General features: G+C 41.8%; 1 protein-coding gene across 3 annotated transcripts in view; it reads left to right on the forward strand.

Annotated features, from left to right (window-relative positions):
* LOC116842111 (low density lipoprotein receptor adapter protein 1-like) overlaps positions 1-20,225 on the forward strand; it is a 92,265-nt gene that overhangs the window by 31,464 nt on the left and 40,576 nt on the right. The window contains exon 1 of one of the 3 annotated variants that reach the window (XM_032810840.1): positions 6,442-6,893. The exons of the other annotated variants lie outside the window; for them this stretch is intronic. Within the exon in view, the coding sequence (XP_032666731.1) occupies positions 6,848-6,893 (46 nt within the window). The 5' untranslated portion in view covers positions 6,442-6,847. Of the gene's footprint in view, positions 1-6,441; positions 6,894-20,225 lie in introns of those variants that run through there. 3 annotated transcript variants of the gene reach the window in all.

Consider the following 20,225-nt stretch of genomic DNA (forward strand, 5'->3'; position numbering starts at 1 on the left):
ACTTGAAAAGCAAAGACGGAAGGGATTTCTACATCGCATTGTGACTGGGGACGAAAAATGGGTTCATTACGATAACCCCAAGCGCAGAAAATCATGGGGAGTTCCCGGCCATGCTTCCACGTCGACGGCCAAACCGAATATTCACGGCTCCAAGGTCATGCTCTGTATTTGGTGGAACTAGCTCGGCATAGTATATTATGAGCTATTAAAATCGACTGAAACAATCACAGGCGATCGGTATGGAACGCAATTGATGCGTTTGAGCCGAGCATTGAAAGACAAACGGCCGCAATACAACGAGAGACACGATAAAGTGATTTTGCAGCATGACAATACTCGACCCCATGTTGCGAAAGTGGTCAAGACATACTTGGAAACGTTGAAATGGGAAGTCCTATCCCACCTGCCGTATTCTCCAGACGTTACTCCCTCTGACTATCACTTGTTTCGATCAATGGCACACGGCCTGGCTGACCAGCACTTCCGGTCTTATGAAGAAGTAAAAAATTGGATCGATTCGTGGATCGCCTCAAAAGATGACCAGTTTTTTCGACGCGGAATTCGTACGCTGCCCGAAAGATGGGAGAAAGTAGTGGTCAGCGATGGACAATACTTTGAATCATAAATGTATAACCAGTTTTTTACAATAAAACCTCGAATTTCGGAAAAAAAACGGCGGAAGCAAAGTTGTACACCTAATAGAAATTCAAATTTTGTGATTAATGATAAAAAACAATAAGAATATCCAGGATTAGACACATGTCTAAGCATTGTCAAACGTTTACTTTACATTTATTTCGCGAATCATCTCATTTGCAACGTATGTTGATGCATATCCTGCTCGCTGTCTGTGCAAGGATTGTGCAATGACAATGGCGAGGTGGGGCGAAGAGGAATAGAGAGACAGAGACTCGAAATTATAGAGCGTACACGGGTCACGCATAATACCGTATAATCGTGTGTAATGGAATTCGTACTGCGTATGGTCGATGACCGTATATGTAGATATCGACTGTGCGGGATACTCGCAAACGATACACACGCGTGTATCACGCGTTCGTGTGCTTGACGAGCGTGCCAAACACGAGACTCGCTCGCTGTCGACGCTGTCAACTGCGCGTCATGGCGAAGCGCCAATGGAGTAGCAGCCGGTAGATGAAACGAGAGAGACGGGAAAGATACCGCGATCGATAATTATCCCTACAGTTAGTCTCCGAGATGTGCGAAAATTACGTGTCGCGCTGTGGAAGGGACACGATCTCGAGGAACTACATTGAGGAAAGTCCCTGGGTACAGCACAAAAACACGTTTGCCGTTTAATGGTCGTTAGAGAAACAGAGATCGAATTGTCGTAAGGCATTTCTTGTCATTTATCATTTTAACAAACACATTGCCTGAGATACAAATCATATTTGTTCCCATCTATTTAGATTGAACTAGTTATATGCTTCCATTACACAGCAGCGTTGCTCAAAGCAGCAAATTGCAAATAACTAATCATTTGTTTCCATCACGGAGTTATTTGCTGTCTCATATCAGCAAACCATTTGTGTTTCGAGTACAGATATTTTCTTAAATCCGCAAAACTTTTTCTCTCAGAGTAAACATTGAGCGAAGTATCGAGCGAAGTGCAGTTTCCGAGTTTGCGGCAAGTGTGAGTTTCGCGAGTCGTTTCCACGGGACTTTATTCCGAGAATAGAATTTCTGATCAACGTGAGAAAAAGACATGTTCGTCATTTTTTAAGAGGAACTTGTCATCTGTTGGGAATGAGCTGAATCTTTTTGGAAACGCGAGTACGATTCGCGCGCGCGTTCGTGGTTAACGTTCTCAATTATCGCGGCGCGTAAATTCACGACGCTTCGCGAAAAACGTCATCCGGCTTCGTGAAATACGCCCGACGAGCATTGTCAAACACAGAATTCCTGTCGATCCCAGCGACGTCGGGAAAAGAGACGAAAACATGAAGCGCCGGTCGATGAACGACGGAATGACGAAAGCGTCGTGAAACGTCGTGAAAGGTACAAAGACAGCGGCTGTGACGTCGGCTGTGACGTCGCGGCTTTTTCGCGCGTCATTTGCGAGAAATTCGTCGTGCCGCATCTCAATGGAAAATATTCACGACCGATTACTTCTTCGACATAAATGGAAAGAATTTTATAATAAAAATTACCTCAGAACTCTGTAACCGAGAAGTAGATTAACATTTGCAATAATTGATAATTTTTTCATTTCATATATGCTAGCTTCCTATCTTGCATTTTGATGCTTCGATATCTGCGTGTTGTTTTCAATCATTATATTTTAGGAATTAAAATGTATTACTACGTAAATGTACTACATTGAATAAATATTAAGAAAATAAATTTATTAATAATATATTTTATTAATAATATATTTTTATTAATAATATATTTTTATTAAACTCTAGACATTTTCTTTTTTGTTTTAATAAAATAAACAATTGCTTTCATGAAAAGCTACGGTTTTAGGAAAAAATGCAAATTTTCTCATTTAAGAAAAATGTTTCCTCGGTGGAAAGATATGTGTATTAATATAAGCAAATATGTGTTATTAGCATTGAATAAACATTTTTTTATTTTTTTAGTTTTTCTCTTAGTGTATTAAAAGATGTGCTGTGTTTCTAGTGAAATTTACTATGTTAATCTCAGAAAATATAATCTTATCCTCAGTGGAATCCTCTTATATATGGCCTTAAGAGAGGATTCTTCTAAGACGAAAAGGAAAATATTCTAAACACGATATTATTTCTCTTCATATTCTTTCAGTAAGAGTTTCTGCTTGGATTATGGGATTATAAAAAATAGCACCTTGTAACTAGGGTACTTTTTTTCTTTTAGTGTTAGCATATTTTCCTTTTACTTTTGAAGAATCCTCCTGAGAAGGATTCTTTTAAAAGCAAAAGCATAAGAGAGGATAAGATTATATATTTTTCTTGAGTATTCCTTAGCAAGGTAGATCTTACTGACAATCTACTCCCCCGCATTGCTAGAGAAACATAATACAATTGAAAAGAATTTTTATGAAAAGGTAAAAAAACTTTAATATTCTCTCCATGTAGAATTACTTATTTTGCATTTCTACGCTTTTTCTAGCTGCGTGCGTTGCTTTCAACTAAAAACGTCACTCCGACAAATCACGCGTGTTTCGCGTTTCACATTAATTTCGCCGTCGACGGTACAATTTGACGATATTATACGGCGTGTGTTCCATCTTGCTAGTAATTATTGCTAAAAGCTTCGCGTATCATTACATCACTCGAACGTGATGTTACACCTTCCCTTTGCCGTGTCGGACGCACTTGCATCTACTAGTTATATAATTGTTTACATTTTGCAGGTAAAATTAATTACTATTATTTCATATTTATAGGAAATTGATCAGTTCATACACACACACACACACACACACATATTTCGTATATATACAGAAAAAATATGCCTCGCGGCAATATTCGTCTGCGGGGATCAAAAGCCGAGCACCCTGAAATCGTGCCGCTTTTAATGCCAGTTTATACCAGAACAATGGCGAAAAGGGACCGATCGGGCCACAATGGTGAAGCGGGAGGGGCCGAGGGAGGTTTAGCGGCAGAACGAGGCCGAGTGGAGTTTCGTGACATCCGTTAAGCCGGACGTGCAAAAACTCGTAGCTCGACACTGGCCGTCTCTCGAAGAACGACCCTGCCGGTTTCTCTCGTCGATCATCTCGCTCGACTTTCCACCGGCGTAGCTTATTCCCTTCCTGAAGTACCTTTTTAGTAGGGAATTTTTGCTCTATCAAGCGACAATTTTCTTGATTTTGACGACATTTTGACATGGATCATTTTTCAGAGGATCATTTCAAGACCCGTTTCGCACGACTAACAAGATTATTCACGAAATTAGCGCTCGTGTTGCCAGTAACGTAACAAATCTCTCTCTCTCTCTTTCTCTCTCTCTCTCTCTCGTGCGCGCGCGCGCGATAAACGAGTTAACGAGTAATATTGAGACGTTGATGAAACATTAGCGACGGAACAAAAATAGACATAACGAACAAAAATCACTCGTTCTTGCTCGGCGCTCGAAAAAGCTACGCGAGAGTACCGTTTTAGCTTGTGTACAATTGTCTCGCTACGATCTATTTACTCGCGCGTTAGTTGAATCCGTAATCCGATGCGGCCGATGGATGCGGGGTAATTTAGCAGGCAACGGAAGGTACAGTTGTTTTCCCCGATTCCCTTCCCTCGATTGATTGGCAATTTGGTCGAGCGCACGTGAAATCGATTCGACGAGCCGCCGGCGCCGTCGCCGCCGCCGCCGCCATCGTCTAAAGTCAATCGCGCGCTAACGAACGCATAACTGCTTCGATAATCGAGTGCATCCCTCGTTCTCGCTTGTATCTTCTGCCGCGAGCGCACGGACGCGCTCTGATAAGTTTTCGGGTTTGCTCAGGCGTCACGGTGGCTCGATATCCCGGCTCGACGAGCGAGTAAGGTCAAAGTACCAATGCTCGAGCATGTACCTTATCCTGGACATTCTTATTGTTTTGGTTTTTAGATATAATTATTTAAACTTTCAACATAAAATATATGTATAAGTATTGAGTAAAAACATGCACTCTATGTTTATAAAGTTTAAATCGTATTTATTTGTATTTGTAGATCAAAACAATAGTCTAGGATTAGGTACATATCCGGGACATTCCGGGAATTAGCACTTTTACCTTACTCCATAATTTCGGTTTAAGCGGAGCTGTTCCGCCAGAGGCGACTTCACCCGTGAAACGAGCGTATCTTAACCCTTAAACAGACGCGTGACTCTTTTTGAAAGTGCTTGTGTGAAGGGAGGGTTAATTTAACTCATATTCTAATCTCTTCAGTGGTGATTTAAAATGAATACGTGATTCTCCTCCCAGAGTTATTCTTTTTTTCAAATAAACGTCAAAATTTCTTGCTTTTTTATAGCAATTTTGTAGGAATTTTGTAAAAGAGAATACAAAATATATGTATTTTGTAATTGCTATAAATTAGAGAAAAGATACAATAATTAAAATAAATCAAATGGAATTTAATATTTTACCAGAAAACTTTTCCGGGCGTACTTAAGGGATTAATTTGCTTAAATTTGGTTTACAAACACAATATCTTTCGTTTTTGCCTATAAGTGGTTACAAACCTTTTAAATATAAAGTAAGCGTTTCTAAGTATCACACATAAAGAAAAAGTTTGGTCGGATTGATCAAATATCTGGTGAAATATGAACGAATCAGAAATCTCGTTAAAGTTACCAGAATATTGTTCAAGTTAACAAGATTTCTGGTTAACTTGAGCAGTTACAAATTCTGGTTAAAAATCTTATCAACTTGAGCAAAATTCTGGTAACTTTAACTGAAATTCAACAGACGTTTGATTAGTTCAACCAAACTTTTCTTTTCATGTTAGAAATCTGCACTTGACAAATATTTCTTTACGCAATATGATATGGAAAAATATTCATTGTTAGGACAATTTAACTCCCACGTCTCCATTTAGAGGATGCGCTGTAAGAGAATTGTCTCTTAAATCTCGACTTCACGCGATCTCTATTGCATGCTTTAATCTCCGAATTGAACACGTTTCTCCCGTTTTCGCGAAGTCGCCGGAAAATGGCAGTCGCGCTAAATCGATTAGGGGGTCGAATCGTTACCTTGTACGAGGTTCTCCAAGGAAGTTCGACTCTCGCGAGTTTAGGGCGAGCATCTCCCGTGAAATTAGGTGGCGAGACCTTCGTCCCGTGTTTCGGGAACACGCCGGAGAGCAGCGCATCAATTTCTTGGCAACTACGTCGCCAGCGAGGATAAATACCAAATTGCTTCGCTCGTCCGCCGATAGCCGCTTCGAGACTTGTCGTGACTTCTTCATTCATTTCTATCGATCACAACATTTTGATTTCACCGCGCCATTCTTGCGACATCGAAGCGTTTTAGTTCTTAATCCTATCGATTCGAGCGTTTCATCCCGGTGCAAACTTTTCACAGTAGAAATTCCTCTATTTTCTCTACTTCCATCTCGTTCACTCATACACGCTCTCTTTGTCATCGACCCGAAATTCTTTCCACCTCAGCCGCGTCAGTTTCAGGTTTGAATTCAAAAACGTCCTTTTAGAGGAAAATGTTACTATAGCATCTATAGTATGTGTAACGCAAATTATAGCAAGTTTCCATAGTAAAATTTCCCTCGAAAGGATCTTCAGAATGCAACCTAAGAGTCGCAATTTTTCCGCACACGCTCCTCGAAACTCAGCGATCCCACGCCTTCTCGCGGATTTTCGTCCACGTACGCGAACACGTGAAAATAATCTTTATCCTTTCGGCGAGCGAGAGAGATCCGGTTCGGAAGCGGAACCGGAATCTGGGCCGGCGGGCGGGCGAGGGGGCGGTGGGACGCGGACGGGGATGCGCATGTTCGCGGCCGAGAGGGCGAGCGCCATAAACCGTTCCGGACGGTTCACATCGCGGCGCGCTGCCACCGCGGCAACACGTTTTGCGCGTGGTAGCTCCGAATTTGCACGGCCGAGCACGTTCTGAGGAAGAGGAGGAGGTAGAGGAGGATCTCCCGCCGAGCGACCAGCTGTTATCCGCAACCCCGAGGGCTCCGCTCCAGCCGTCGAAAGCCGGCCCGTGTTCAGTGGCTCTCGTGTAAACGATAATTAAATCTCCTCGGCTTCGGTTTCGCGTTTTTGCTTCCGCACGCGAGACAAATCTCGAGGTTTGTGAGTGGACGAGCCCGAAGGAGGGAAAAAGCTGGCGAGGCAGATCGTGACGAGAGAGAAGGTCTCGGAGCTGTTGGGACTAGCGCTGCGCTGGGCCAGGATGTCGTTCTTCAGGGGTTTGTGGAAGAGCAGTTCGAAACACAAGAGTGAGTTGACTTTTCAATCGACAGAGGTGGAGTGCGGTTTTTAAGACGGACGCGTCAGCGAAACCTCGGAAGGGCGCGTCTTTCCTCCCAATGATAGATAAACGGAAATTTCCCGCGAGAACCCTACGAGAAGTTGACTTTCGGATCTCACTTCGTAGTAAACGATCCGATATGTTTCATTTTGCGAGCGTTCGCTCTCGCGGGATTAATCGCCCGAGCTGCGCAAGATTAGATTACGTTTGAACTCACAATTTGATTTTTCATTCGGTTTATCACGCTTTTCTTCCGTCCACCTGTGGTAAGCGCAATGTTTACGGTGTACTTTATCGCGTCTTATCTCGCTCTGAACTTGTCGCTTATCTCTCGCTTTTCTCATTAAAGCGAGAAAAATTGTTGCTGCGCGATCTCTCGAGTCCTTCTCGAGCAGGCGAGTTTCAGCGAGTTTCTCCTTTGTTCGTGCGCCTTTTCACGAAGGATTGTTGAATGAAAAATTCGTCACAGATATTCAAGTCAGGCGTTCGACGAGGGCGAAACCTCGGCTGTTTGCATATACGCGATAATCAGTAGTTTTACATCTTGTGCAAACGAAATATGCGGCCGCACAAGCCCGTTGCAACTTCGTGATAAACTGACAAAATTGCCCACAGAGTTCAGTGATGTAAGATGTCAGAAACGGTAATAAGCGCACTTCCCGGTTACGCATGTTGCGTTATCTCGAACTCGCTTTGGCTGCGATAGATAACAATCAAATCTCGACGTTGTAATCTCGCGCGATAAATTTCTCCGGATTTTAAAGAGCAACGGGAACGCCGCGAACGGTCCGGATTCACCATATATTACGCGTCGTCGCTCTTGCGCGGCTTAACCTTTGACTGTTCATTGCTTTTCATGAAGGTAGGTCATCGCAGGTCCGCGAATGCCCGACTTGTCGCCGTTCCCGTTGCGGCTGATTTACGCGATTATTTCCCTCGCGTTATTTCCCCCGCTACGATTTCCACATTTTTCTGCGATTTCTTCACTTCTCTCTCTCTCTCTCCTCCTCCTTCTCATCCTCCTCCTCCTTCTCATCCTCCTCCTCCTCCTCTTCGAAGTTTGAATACGTAGCGCGGATGTGCTGGAGAATGATCGATTGAGGCTCATTATTGGATCTAACTCGAGTTTCCCGTAGGATGTAATTAAATTTTCAATTTTTCTCTCTTTCCCGGCGCCGTTAACTTTCCGCGAAAGCTAGAATGCGGCCCACGATTCCACGTGCCTCGACTTTCAAGAATAAAAATTAAACGAGCTCGATGCTGTAACTGTATGTATGTGTGTGTATGTGTGTATCACGACGATATCGGCAACATGACTCCTCTTGCGATGCTACCAACCGGGAGAACTTTTAGAGTGACGGATGAAGTATGAATATTGTATCGTATCGCGCGCCGTACCGCACACAAAGAGGGCTGTTTGATTAATTGAAGGGATCCCCGAGAAAAATGTTTTACGTGACGCAGATGTCGCGTTTTAATGGGAAAACGAGTATATAACGGATATATAACGGGTATATAACGGCGACGATAAAAGGCAACAGCTTGAATTAAAACGTTAAGTTCGAAGGGACCGTGTAGAGAAGACCGGGGCTAGATGGCTTATGGTTTCGGAATTTCGAAATTACAACTTCTCAGACAACCAATTATTGCGACTGATAAACATGACAGAGCCTTCTTTTAATAGTTAATGCCCGCCACGATCTTGTTAACCGTATATTTTGTTTTGTAATAACCAAAAATCTTGCAGCAACGTGGCCATCTTGCCACGGTAAAGGGTTCAGTTGCCCAATATAGCGCAGAGTAAGAAGGTCACATATAAAATATGTATCTTGATTAGTAGTTCCGGGGTCTCCGCGAGAGGTCTCCCACAGCCCTTCTGCCGGCCTTTAATTATGGGCCAACTTTACCTTGTCCGTCCATACGCTCGATTTCAATCATTTCATGAATGAAAATTGCTTTCATTATCCGAAACAGTATATCATACACTTACAAGGAACTTCATTCTAGCTAGTAACACGTCGCTCAACTTTATTCACTCACGATGGAGAATACAAAATTTCGAGAGACTCGAAAATTACTTTTGCCATTATTATATCAGTTTTTTTCTATTTTTTAAGTGTTTTCTGTTTCTTAAGTGTATTATTCCGACTTTAATGAAATTCATGGAAAAAGTATCCATGTTCTAAAAGAATCACCATTTCGCGTCTTTTTCCAGAGTGTCAAACCTGAGCTGAAATTTTAATCATATTTTCGACCTCAGTATTCTATTTAATACCTACTTTGATATTCTGAAATCTGTATAAATCTCTTTTGATTCTATTTAACCTACAAACTTGACTTCGTTTTCTTTCTACAAATAGTACTTAGCATGTTTTTGCTATTTAGAAACGCTGAGCAGGACTTCAGTTTTCATGTGTATTAAACATATATATATTCTTCAGAACATGTGTAGGTGTTAGAGAGTTCTGATCGAAAATAGGGCTAAAATTTTGACTCAGGGATGATTAAGGGAATGTCAATAGTTGAATTTTTACTCTATTCCTAATTATTGCCGAGTTATATATATAAAAGAAAAAGAATACTCTCGTGCACTTTCAGCAAAGAAAATATACCGAGACATTTCAAAAGTAAATAGTATGATTTTTACCAATAGTCATTTATTTATATCAACTTGATAAAGCAAAATAAATGATCATTATAAAAAGTCATAGCGTCTATTTATTTTAGAGATGTCTCTGTATTCGATATTTCGTACATTTCCTCGCGGAAAACATCATATTCGTCGCGAATATAAAAAATTTGCATTATAAATGTCGAGCGAGGCACTCGCGTAAATATATACGCGTAACACACGAGTTTACACAGTCGGTTAATTATAAAATAGTAGTCGTCGGGCGGTCTACGTTTTTATTTTGATATTGTCCGAGATAACAGGATTCGTTTAGTCGAATGAAAGAGGAAAACAACACGTAGCAATGTTAAGCCGGCAGGATCCATGTTATGCGACTGTGGCGTAATTGTAATGCTATTAATTCTAAAACAGGATCGCGCGAAACCGGACATATTTAATGTGTCGCGTGATTTTCCGCGCAAAGTATAGCGTACGTCGTTTGATCTCGCGATATCGTCTTCCTCTCGTTCTTTTCCTAAATTCTCGATTCACGTCGTCGCGATAGAATAAGAAATGGAATGTTAATCGTCGTTTCGATCTACGCGCTTTTCATTTTTCTTCCAGAAACGCCGCTTTTCCTGCGGCGATCTAAGAATAGCTATATCGATACCGCCGTTGCTCTCGTCGAGAAGACAAGAAAAGAAAGATGTCATTGCCACAGCTAATTATGCTTGGTTGAAAATACATTCGCGTTACCGTAATCAAAAATTTGCCGCTGTAACTTTTGCTACTGTTGCCACTATATTGGTTTCATACAAAATACATGTCTACTGGCAACTATATTTTTATGTACCCATAAATGGAGAGAATATATTATAGTTTTTGTTTATATATAAGATCTCTTTAATTTTACTAATGTTCCTCATTTTAGTAGTACAGGAACAAATTGTCAATAAGATCTGTCTTGCTATAGGAATATAGAAAATTTGCTAGAAATGTCTAGAATTTCGCTGGAAACATAGCAAATGTTATAACGGTACATTTCAGTTCTTAAAATATAAGTAGAATATGTAAAATGAACGAATAGTGAGTCACAATATCGATCTATTTCTCGGTGTTACAAAACCCTATATAGTAATTTTTATTATAAAATTCTCTCTCCATGTACGTTACAACGAGATCTAGCTAACAGACACAGATTCTTGTTCTTTATCGAAAACACTGAGAGAAAAAAGATTGAGTTATAGTTACAAACACCAAACACTTTTATCTCAGTGCAACTAACTCTTTGCTTGCCGCGCAAGAAACTTCGCGTCTTTGTGTTTACTCACGCCGCGCGGCATTTAACGCTCACGCGAAGAAGAGTTGCGGCGATCGCGCGTTTATCCAAGCGACCGACTGGCAATTTTGCAATTTCCCGGGAGTTTGTTCCCCGAAGATTAACGGCGACCGTGCGCGGCTGCGAAATGCCGGGGAGTGATAACGGGGAGAGGCTGATGCAATAGCGGCAGAGCGACGGTGCAGTTAACGCGATTATTCGCAATAAGCACCGCGCAATAGAGCCGCCTTGAAGATTATGGTAATGCATGCCGGCGTTATAGGCGTAATGTGACCCCTTTCGAAGCACTGATTATTGATCATAAAATCTGCATAAACCCGCGGCGACTCGCGCCGCGTCTTGATTCTCGCCGACGAGAATGTAGCGCGCGAATGTCGGCCCGCTTCTGTGATTCCGTTCGGCGAAATCGAGCGTGCGCGATTCGAGAGATCGCGTCTTACCTGTTGTACTTGGAGATAACGCGAATAGTCTCCTCTACATTTCGAGCCGCGTCGAATAGTATCGGTAGAACAGCTCGAGAGGGAAGAGTTTGGTCGTGAAGGTCGCCGATTCCGGCGCGCAACTTCGCGTAGGAGTCGAGATTTGGAACGAGCGCCGCTGCATCGTCGCGCTCTTACTAATTTCTCGCCGAGGCTTCCTCGAGGATCTTCTTGTCTTGTTTTTACCGGAGGCACAAATCGCGCGCGTGCACGTACGCATTGACGTTGTTAAGACTTGAAACGATGCCAGGGATATACAGTCATACGACGAAGTACGCCATTGTGCGGCGAGGCAGCCGAAGGAACCTCGCCCGGGAGAGAGTCCGTCGTGTCGCAGCTTCGCGCGCAGGATGCAGCTGCTGCGTCGAAACTGCTGCTGCAGGATGTCACGATAATGGCCGCCAAGATATTGGACGGTCCTCGCATTGTGTTGGCAAATGTATCCATTAGGCGAGGCCGTTCCATTCAGCCGCGAGACACGCACTCGTACTCGCTGCGTCGACCCCGGCTGACGTTTGTCGAGAAAATTCCGGAGCGGAGCGCTCGATCGTGTTCTCGTAGATCGTGTCCTCCTCCTGTTTCTCCATTGACTCCACTCATTTCGAGCACGACACTCGAGCGTTATCACGCGAGCACGTGCATCGCAACTGTCACACAAGGTCGCAAGTAATCAATTACTCTTTTGATTAATTATCATGCTTAATCGACGATTAATATGAGCCAATTCAATCGCCGACCGTTCGATTGACATTTGATCAATTCAATTGAAGATCGTTCGATTGTCGAGTGATTTTAATAGATTCATAATTACTGTTTACGTTTGATGTAAATGAAGGAGATAAAAAATCGTTCAATTCGTAATTGAACTTAGCAAATTTCATTAAAGAGTGTTAGACTCCTCGAGTAAACATTTTTTTCACAGAGAGAGAGAGAGAGAGAGAGAGAGAGAGAGAGAGAGAAAATATCTACTATATTTCTTTAGCTAGATAAATTTTACGGACATTCCTGCACCTCTAGAAAACGTAATAAAATTGAAAACAATTTTATATGAAGAAAAGCTACGATATTCTCTCCGCGTAGATGGTACGAGTCGAAAGTGTGAAATTTCGTCGATTGATTATAAATCCCCGCGCAAAAGAGATAACGCGTCTGCTCCGCTGTACAAAAAGCGCGCATGCACAACACACACATACACATTTTCCCGGTCAACTTGGACACGGCTCGACTTCGATACCATTCTGTATAATTTAGTGTCAACATCATTTCCATTCTGGATAATCTAACGTCAACAATGAACAACGCATGAATATTCCTTCCATCGCGTTCAATTGCGTCACCGGGCTTGACGAGTGCTTCATAATCGGGACGTTATGTCCTCGCGGATATCAGTATGCGATTAGGTCACGCGCGTTCGATCTACCTGACCGCATGTTATATGAAACGATAACACAGCGCGCGAATCACAATGTAGAGCCGCGCCAGATAGCCGGCGTCGGAATCGGCATTGCCAAAATCGCGAGAACTGTCAAAAACGAATCAGTTCAGCGTCGATAAGAAAGAGAAATGCGCAATGTTTCGGCATGGAAGAAGTGAATTTCTCGCAAAAGAAGAAGACGGTATCGCGACGCGAACGAAACTAAAGATACATGCGAGAGGTAGGGAGTTAACGGGATGGGGGAGGGGGGAAAACTATCTAATATCTATGTAAGTCGTAATTGGCGTCTCTAAAGTTCAACGGAGATGGTGAAATTTCGCCGTGTTCTAGTTACGGGCCTGCATGCCGCGCGTATTAACGTGCAACGCGATATGCAAATATAGCCGGAGCGCGGGCCAGTGGTAATGAACTTGCCGCGCCGCAAGTTATCCCGACGGCCATCATCTCGGAAATCGCATCCCGATGAAGCGCGCGCGCGCGCTTGTTTGGATTTAATGACAGGCGTTTCGGAAAAATGACTAATAATACAGTCGCTTGGACACCAAGCGTTCCGCTGTGATCGCGACATGCGCTTCGCGATAAACGCTAAACTCTCTTCCTTTTTCTGCTGTGTGTGTGTGTGTATGTCTATAATGTCTATAATGTTGTTCTCTCTCTCTCTCTCTCTGTCTCTCTCTCTCTCTCTCTCTATGTGTGTGTCTTGTATAACGAGACGATATAATGTTGCGAGCTTATCGTCGATATCGTGCGACCGCGACCGCTTTTAATTACGTCGGCGCGCGTCCCGGTGCGGCATTCGCGATGAGATGGAGTCGCGTGGTAATCACGAGGGAGATAAATTATCCGGATTTTATGAGACGCGTCGATTAACTCGGGGAGTACAATTCCAAGCGATGAACGTGGGTGCGGATGTCGCAGTCCGGGTAATAAAAGATGTCGCCGAGGAAGCGTTATACGGGAGCCCTCCACCTCTGTGTGCTCCCCCGCAATTCCATTGTGAAGGTGAAACAAAGCAAGCGGAGTTTAATTCTAATACGTCGTGATAAAATTGAGGGAGAGAAAGAGAGAGAGAGAGAGAGAGAGCCGCTTCATCACTGTCCCTTTACGACAATTGCTCGCGTAAATCTCGCTTCGAGACGGTTTATTAATATGAGAGCGAGAGACACGTTGCGCGCGGCCTGTGAAATTGTTGTCAGGAATGACGAGTAATATCGCGCTACCTTATTGTTTGTCTTTCTTATTGAATTATTTCATTATTGGCGATTATATTAAAAGTGATGAAGGTAAAGTAAAAGCTTCCATACCCAATACTGGATATTATTATTGCTTTGATCTTTAAATCCATTAAATTTCAAGGGAATCTTTTTTAAACTTTCAACATAGAATATATGCATAAATTCGATAAATATGTGTATACATTTTATGTGTGGAGAGCTTAAATATTCGTATTTGGAGACTAACAAAAATGTCCAAAACTAGGATATTGATACTTTTACCTTAAAAATAACGTTAAATTATAACGTTAAATTAATATGCGAATAATAATGAGTCGTAATATCGAATGACGTGGATAAATAAGAAATAATCATTGGAATATTTGTACTTGCTCTCTCTTTCTCTCTCTCTCTCTCTCTCTCTCTCTCTCGCGTAAATCATATATAGGTGCGCGAATAAAAGATCGCGATGACAGAGAAACATTTACAGGTACATGTTGTCACGCGAATGCAATAAGAAAAATTATACGAACATCCCTGCGCGACACCATATATCGCATTAGCGTCAGCGTAAAAAATTGATATGACAGCATGCAGATGCTGGTTCGGATTTCACGCAACGTTATCGCTGACATGCAAATGGACACACCACGTATTTTTCGAGATATTCCTTCGTGATATCGTCGTTTCCTGAATCATGTGTAACGCGTTACATCACCTGAATCCTGAAAGTTGCGCGCTATAGCGCAGAATTGAATTGAATTTAAACTTTTTTATGCTTTCGCTGTGCCCGGAGAGAATTTTACAGTAAAATTTACTGTAGAATTTTATAACCGAGGAATAGATCGGCATTCTGCAGTTACTCTCATTTCATTTTATACGTGCTACTTATATTTTGATTGATTTAAAGAATTCGTTATTAACAGATTCATTGTGTTTCTGGCAAAATCTACTATGCTTCTTAACGAAGTCAATCTTACGGGCAGATCTTACTTTTGCAGTGCACTACACTCAGAGAAAAAATATGTAAAAGATAAGAAATGTCTCTGTTCGCAAAAAGTAAAAACATATTTATTCAGCGAATGCTAACAACACATTTACTCTTGTACTAATATACATATTTTTACCTCGAAAAAAATCTCTTCCAAACGAGAAAATATATTTTTTTGAAAAATATATTTTTTCGTAAAACAGCGTGTTGCTTTTCACGAAAGTTTATTCTGTTTAAACGAGAGAATTTAGATTTAAGTAAATACTCGTATGTTATTAGTACATACTGAAATATATATATTTTTTTTTGCTGCACAGCTGATTTCTAAAAACATTAATAATTATTATTGTTAGAATTATTAAATTTAATAGTTTTACACTTGAAAAATAAGAATTTTTGCGATTTTTGACATAAAAAGTAATCATGGAAAATAATTTATTATTTTTGATGTTCATATTTTATGAGGAGTGAAATCGTATATTTCTAATAAATCGAGGCAATAAGATTAATTTGTCCACAGTTCTTAAACAATTTAAGTTTTTATTAAAATCTTGATATACTGAAATTATAAGATCCAAACTAAGATAATAAAAATTTAAATTGTTTAAGAAATGTGGACAAATTAATCTTATTGCCTCGATTTATTAGAATTATATGATTCACTCCTCATAAAATGTGAAGAACAAAAATAATAATAAATTATTTTCCATTAATTATTTTTTATATCAAATTACTTTATTATCTTTTATTACTTTATTATCTATCTAGATTACTTTTTATATAAAAAACGCAAAAATCCTTATTTCTCAAGTGTGAAACTATTAAATTTAACAATTTTAACAATAATAATTATTAATGTTTTTAGGAAATCAGCTATGTTGTAAAAATCAATATTAATTGTGAAGTCAATAACAAATGATAAAACGATGTGTATGCTGTATAACTACGGGCTTGAGCGCACGAATTCTACACGATCAAAGATTACTGGTAATAATCGGTTATAATTCAAAAACTTGTAAATTGTAGCCTCGACATTTTTGTATAAGGATTTTTTATTCTACTTTATTTTCAGAATACGCTATTAGAATATTTTACGGTGGTTGTGAGACACCTTGTATGTGTTTTCCAGCTATTTTCTATCTTAATATAGAGACATAATAAAATCGAATAAAAAAAAACGAATACGAAAAAAGTCTGTAATGTCCTCTGCGTTTATATCTTTCTTCTATTTCGATTAATCGAAAATGGGTCTTGAGTAACGGCGATAACCGACATGAAAGATTTCCGTCGCGCTTCCGGGATGCGTTGCAAATCGCTGGTCTACCGAAATTTGGCTAATTCCGGCGTGAATTTTTCCCGAAAGTAAACTCGCGATGTGTCGCCGCGCGTATTTTTGCGCGGAATAGCGAATCAAGCGCGACACGCTTTTTTTTTGCGTCGCGCTCGAGACCGGACTCGATAATCCGGACGGGGTTCCCGATAAGCCGTGTAGTACAGCAGGTGCTTTTCGATGTCGGATCCATATCGAGCGCGTGTCCGTTTTCCATAGGACGAGGGGCCGCGATAATTCGTTCCATACATTTATCTCGCGTAACCATACTTCACGCGGCGCATCGCGCAGTGTCACGCCACTGAGAGCCGATATTTAATGCGAGCGGAAGGTGCATGATTAATGGCAACCCGGGAAAAAAGGAGAACCCACGTCATGCGCATCGTGATACGCGAATCGATTCGTTGAATGGCGCGAAAATTGCGGACGTACGAGGCGGAAAATTGAGAGGGTACCGCAGGAAAAATCGCCCGCGAACGGGGGCGACCGCGGCGGCGGCGGCGCTGGCGGGGGAAGGTAAGCCGATTTAATCGCGCGACTGGCGCATACGTTCTTCGATCCCTTCGAGAAATTCTTGAGAGGAAAATTCAATTCAGACGACCACTTGAGCGGCCACGAAGCTGTCGACGACTACCCGCTGATTCAGCAGTCTGCCTCTTAACTATAAACGAGCTGACGTTAACGTCCGTGCGACCTCTTCTCTCCTCTTTCTCTCTCTCTCTATCCCTATCGTCACGTTGACACGTGACACTAAAATCGCAATGTATCACTCACGCATGCTTTTCACACGGAACGCGTGTTTTACGATCCCGAGCACGATTCAAACGCGTTGGAAGCGCGAAATACAGCGTTGCGGGACGCTGCTCTTCAATGTCGATGAAAGATAATATCGAGGGGAACTTGTCCGTCTGTCTGTCTCTGCTCGCGATGAAACACATTAATCTACTCTGGCGCGTGTTGTCGACCTCACGTACCGCGCGACGTCGCGCCCGACTTTCGTTCATTTATTCATTCAAATGAAACTCGCAAAATCGACAAGTTGAAACGTGACAAACAAATTTTCACCGGGGACACCCGGTATATGTTATTATATATTATTGATCATAGCGTGAGAGAGCGTTATACACATTAGACGGGATCGGTGCTGACCGCGGGACAAAGCGGACTTCTGCATATTTATGTTAACGTTTGTTATTTTGTTATTAATGATGATAATAATAGACGTCGGGTATTAATTTGTGTTAATTCGATAAATTATCGGGATTGTCGACGGGATCTCTCCCTCTTTCGACGATGTTTATTAAAATGCATGAGACCGCCGATTACGAACGAGCACGAGCGTTTGCTACTCCTTTCCCTGCCCCTGCCTCAACAATTCCGTAATTTATTTGACACATAATATGGAGAATATATCGATAAATAATATTAAATGTATAGGCTATTACGGGATTTGTAACTGCTAATGAGCCCGCGTCATCGTGCGGCGTTAAATTAATTGTCCACGATTTAGCGTCTCGACCGCCGAACGAACGATACAAAGTGACGACTGAATCGAACAGACCGACGGTGTTTACGGCGTAACATCGAACACCACTTCGCTGTTTATGGCTCCTTAGGCGTGCGGCGTCCGCGGAAGATTTATTTTTCGCACACGTCCAGCGTGATGGATGAATGGTATCGATGAATTGACGCTCGACGTTGCCGGGGTTTCGGGCCCGGAGAGAGCTTCCCCGTCACGGTATTAATATTAACGTTCACAACAAAGTTAACGGCCAAAATATCCGCGCGGAATAATAGCGCCATTCTCCGCGTCCTAAAATATTCTGCAAATATTGCTGAATATAACGTCCCCTTGATTATTCATCGTTGCGTTCATATTAATGCTATTCGTAAAGAGTGCAAACGACCGCATAAATAATTACGCAATATCGGGTGTGTGTATATATATATATATATATATATATATATATATATATGTATGTATGTATGTATGTATATATATAGTATATATACGCACATATATATATGCAGCTCATGGAACATTAATACTGTTGAACATGCAATGCATCATCAATGGAGTATATCAAACTCGATCGCTGTGTACAGAGCGCGCGATCGCTTGCCACGCGAGCATCGGGGGCCATATTACTCGACAAATTCAGTGGCCCGCTAATCAAAGCCCAATGTCCAGCGAATATCGCGTAAATTCGGCCGTAGAATGCCAAACAATTCGGCAGAAATTCGTGTGCAGTATTGTCGGACTTGGACGGCTTCTGGCCGCTCTCCTTTGCTCGCTCGCTATGCTCCGTCTGGGCACTCGCCAAAGCGTCTGCTGCTCTCGCCAATTAATCTTTATTGACATCGCATTCCCCTTTTATCGGCATGCTAATGCAATAGCGTGCACGCGGGCCGCCGATCGTAGGAAGAGTACCGGCGATCTTCGTCATACCGTTCGTCATACCTTCGTGCTTGAGATGAACATTCTTCGAGATCTTTTTCACTCTTTAAGATTGATCTCGAGAGGACAAGGTTTCTCTGTTGAAAGCCCATGGAGAACATTTTTTAAGATTTAATTAGGATCTAGTCCAATTTTGTAAAATGAATCATTGTTCTGATCGAGAATTCGGATTCAAGAGTTCTAGAAGTCTAACACATCCGTGTGTGTGTGTGTGTGTGTATGTGATGTTTTAAACATGCGACTTCAAACAGTAAATCTGCACATTTTCTTTCCGAAACGTTTTCTACAGATTTTTTCTAGATTTTATTTTATATTTTGATCGAACAAAATATACGAAATACTTTGAGCATTGACACTTTACAGATAAATATAGATACGTGAAAAGTGTAAATATTCAAAAAATCCCAGATATATTTTAATATATCTGGGATAGATAAATTTTGTTTTTATTTTTTATTTTTTATTTCTTATTTTTTTATTCTATCGGATTTGATGTTTAATAGGAAAAATATAGGATTCGCAATTTACTTCCGTAAAAAGGCATGTTTTCATTCACAAACGGTTTTATTTACTAAAAGAAGAGCATTATCTCATATTTTCTGCTTTGATTGCCAGGGAGCCTATTCTGGGCGAGTCAGAATGGAATCTCCAATTAGCATCGTACCGAGCTAACTAGTTTTGTGAGAAATTTGGGCGTTCTGTTCGGAATATGCTGTGTATCTGCGAAAAACCTGAGAAATTTCTACACGGGGCGATTCCCGTCAGTGCACTTCCGGATACGCTAATTGTTTCGTTCGTTACGCTGTTCTGTTTCATAACTTGCGCGTAAATCGCAACCGACGAAGCGCACGAGCGCGGAATGTTCGTGTTGTAAGTGTCGCTTAATTAACGTTCTCCCGAGATGGAATTTAATCGGCGTCCGCGTGTGTTTTAACTGCCGTACGGTACAATGTGCGCCGGTGTTAACGCCGGTTTACCATTCCGCACGATTCGCAGGAAGCAATTCGCAGCTACCGCTTTGGAGTTGGGCCGCGCTTCTGCTTTTAACGTACAACGCCGGATTGTAGCGGGCGCGCGCCCGTGTTTGCTCTGCACGGTCGTGCGTGAACTCGCCTGTGACATACATCAGCATTTCATCGATATTTGGCGGAGGAGTGATTAATTAACGCGCCGTAAATCCTATTCCGGATCGATCGCCGAGGGCGCGGAAACGCGTCTAAGAGGCGACGGGAGAAACTTAATTCCCACTTCGTTTGTGACTCTCCCCGTGAAAAGGGAAGCTTGTAAATCAAATTAAATTTCGATTCTGCATTAACCCTGCAAATTCCGTTGAGCTCGAAGGAAGGATCAACGGAGCAGCTCGCGGTATAACACTGCACGTTAATCTAGAATGTCGGCGTGGATATCGGCGTCTCTCTCTCTCTCTCTCTCTCTCTCTCTCTC

Source organism: Odontomachus brunneus, unplaced genomic scaffold (assembly GCF_010583005.1).
Source record: "Odontomachus brunneus isolate Ranch 3 - 2012 unplaced genomic scaffold, Obru_v1 Obru_scaffold_021, whole genome shotgun sequence".
Taxonomy (NCBI): Eukaryota; Metazoa; Arthropoda; class Insecta; order Hymenoptera; family Formicidae; genus Odontomachus; species Odontomachus brunneus.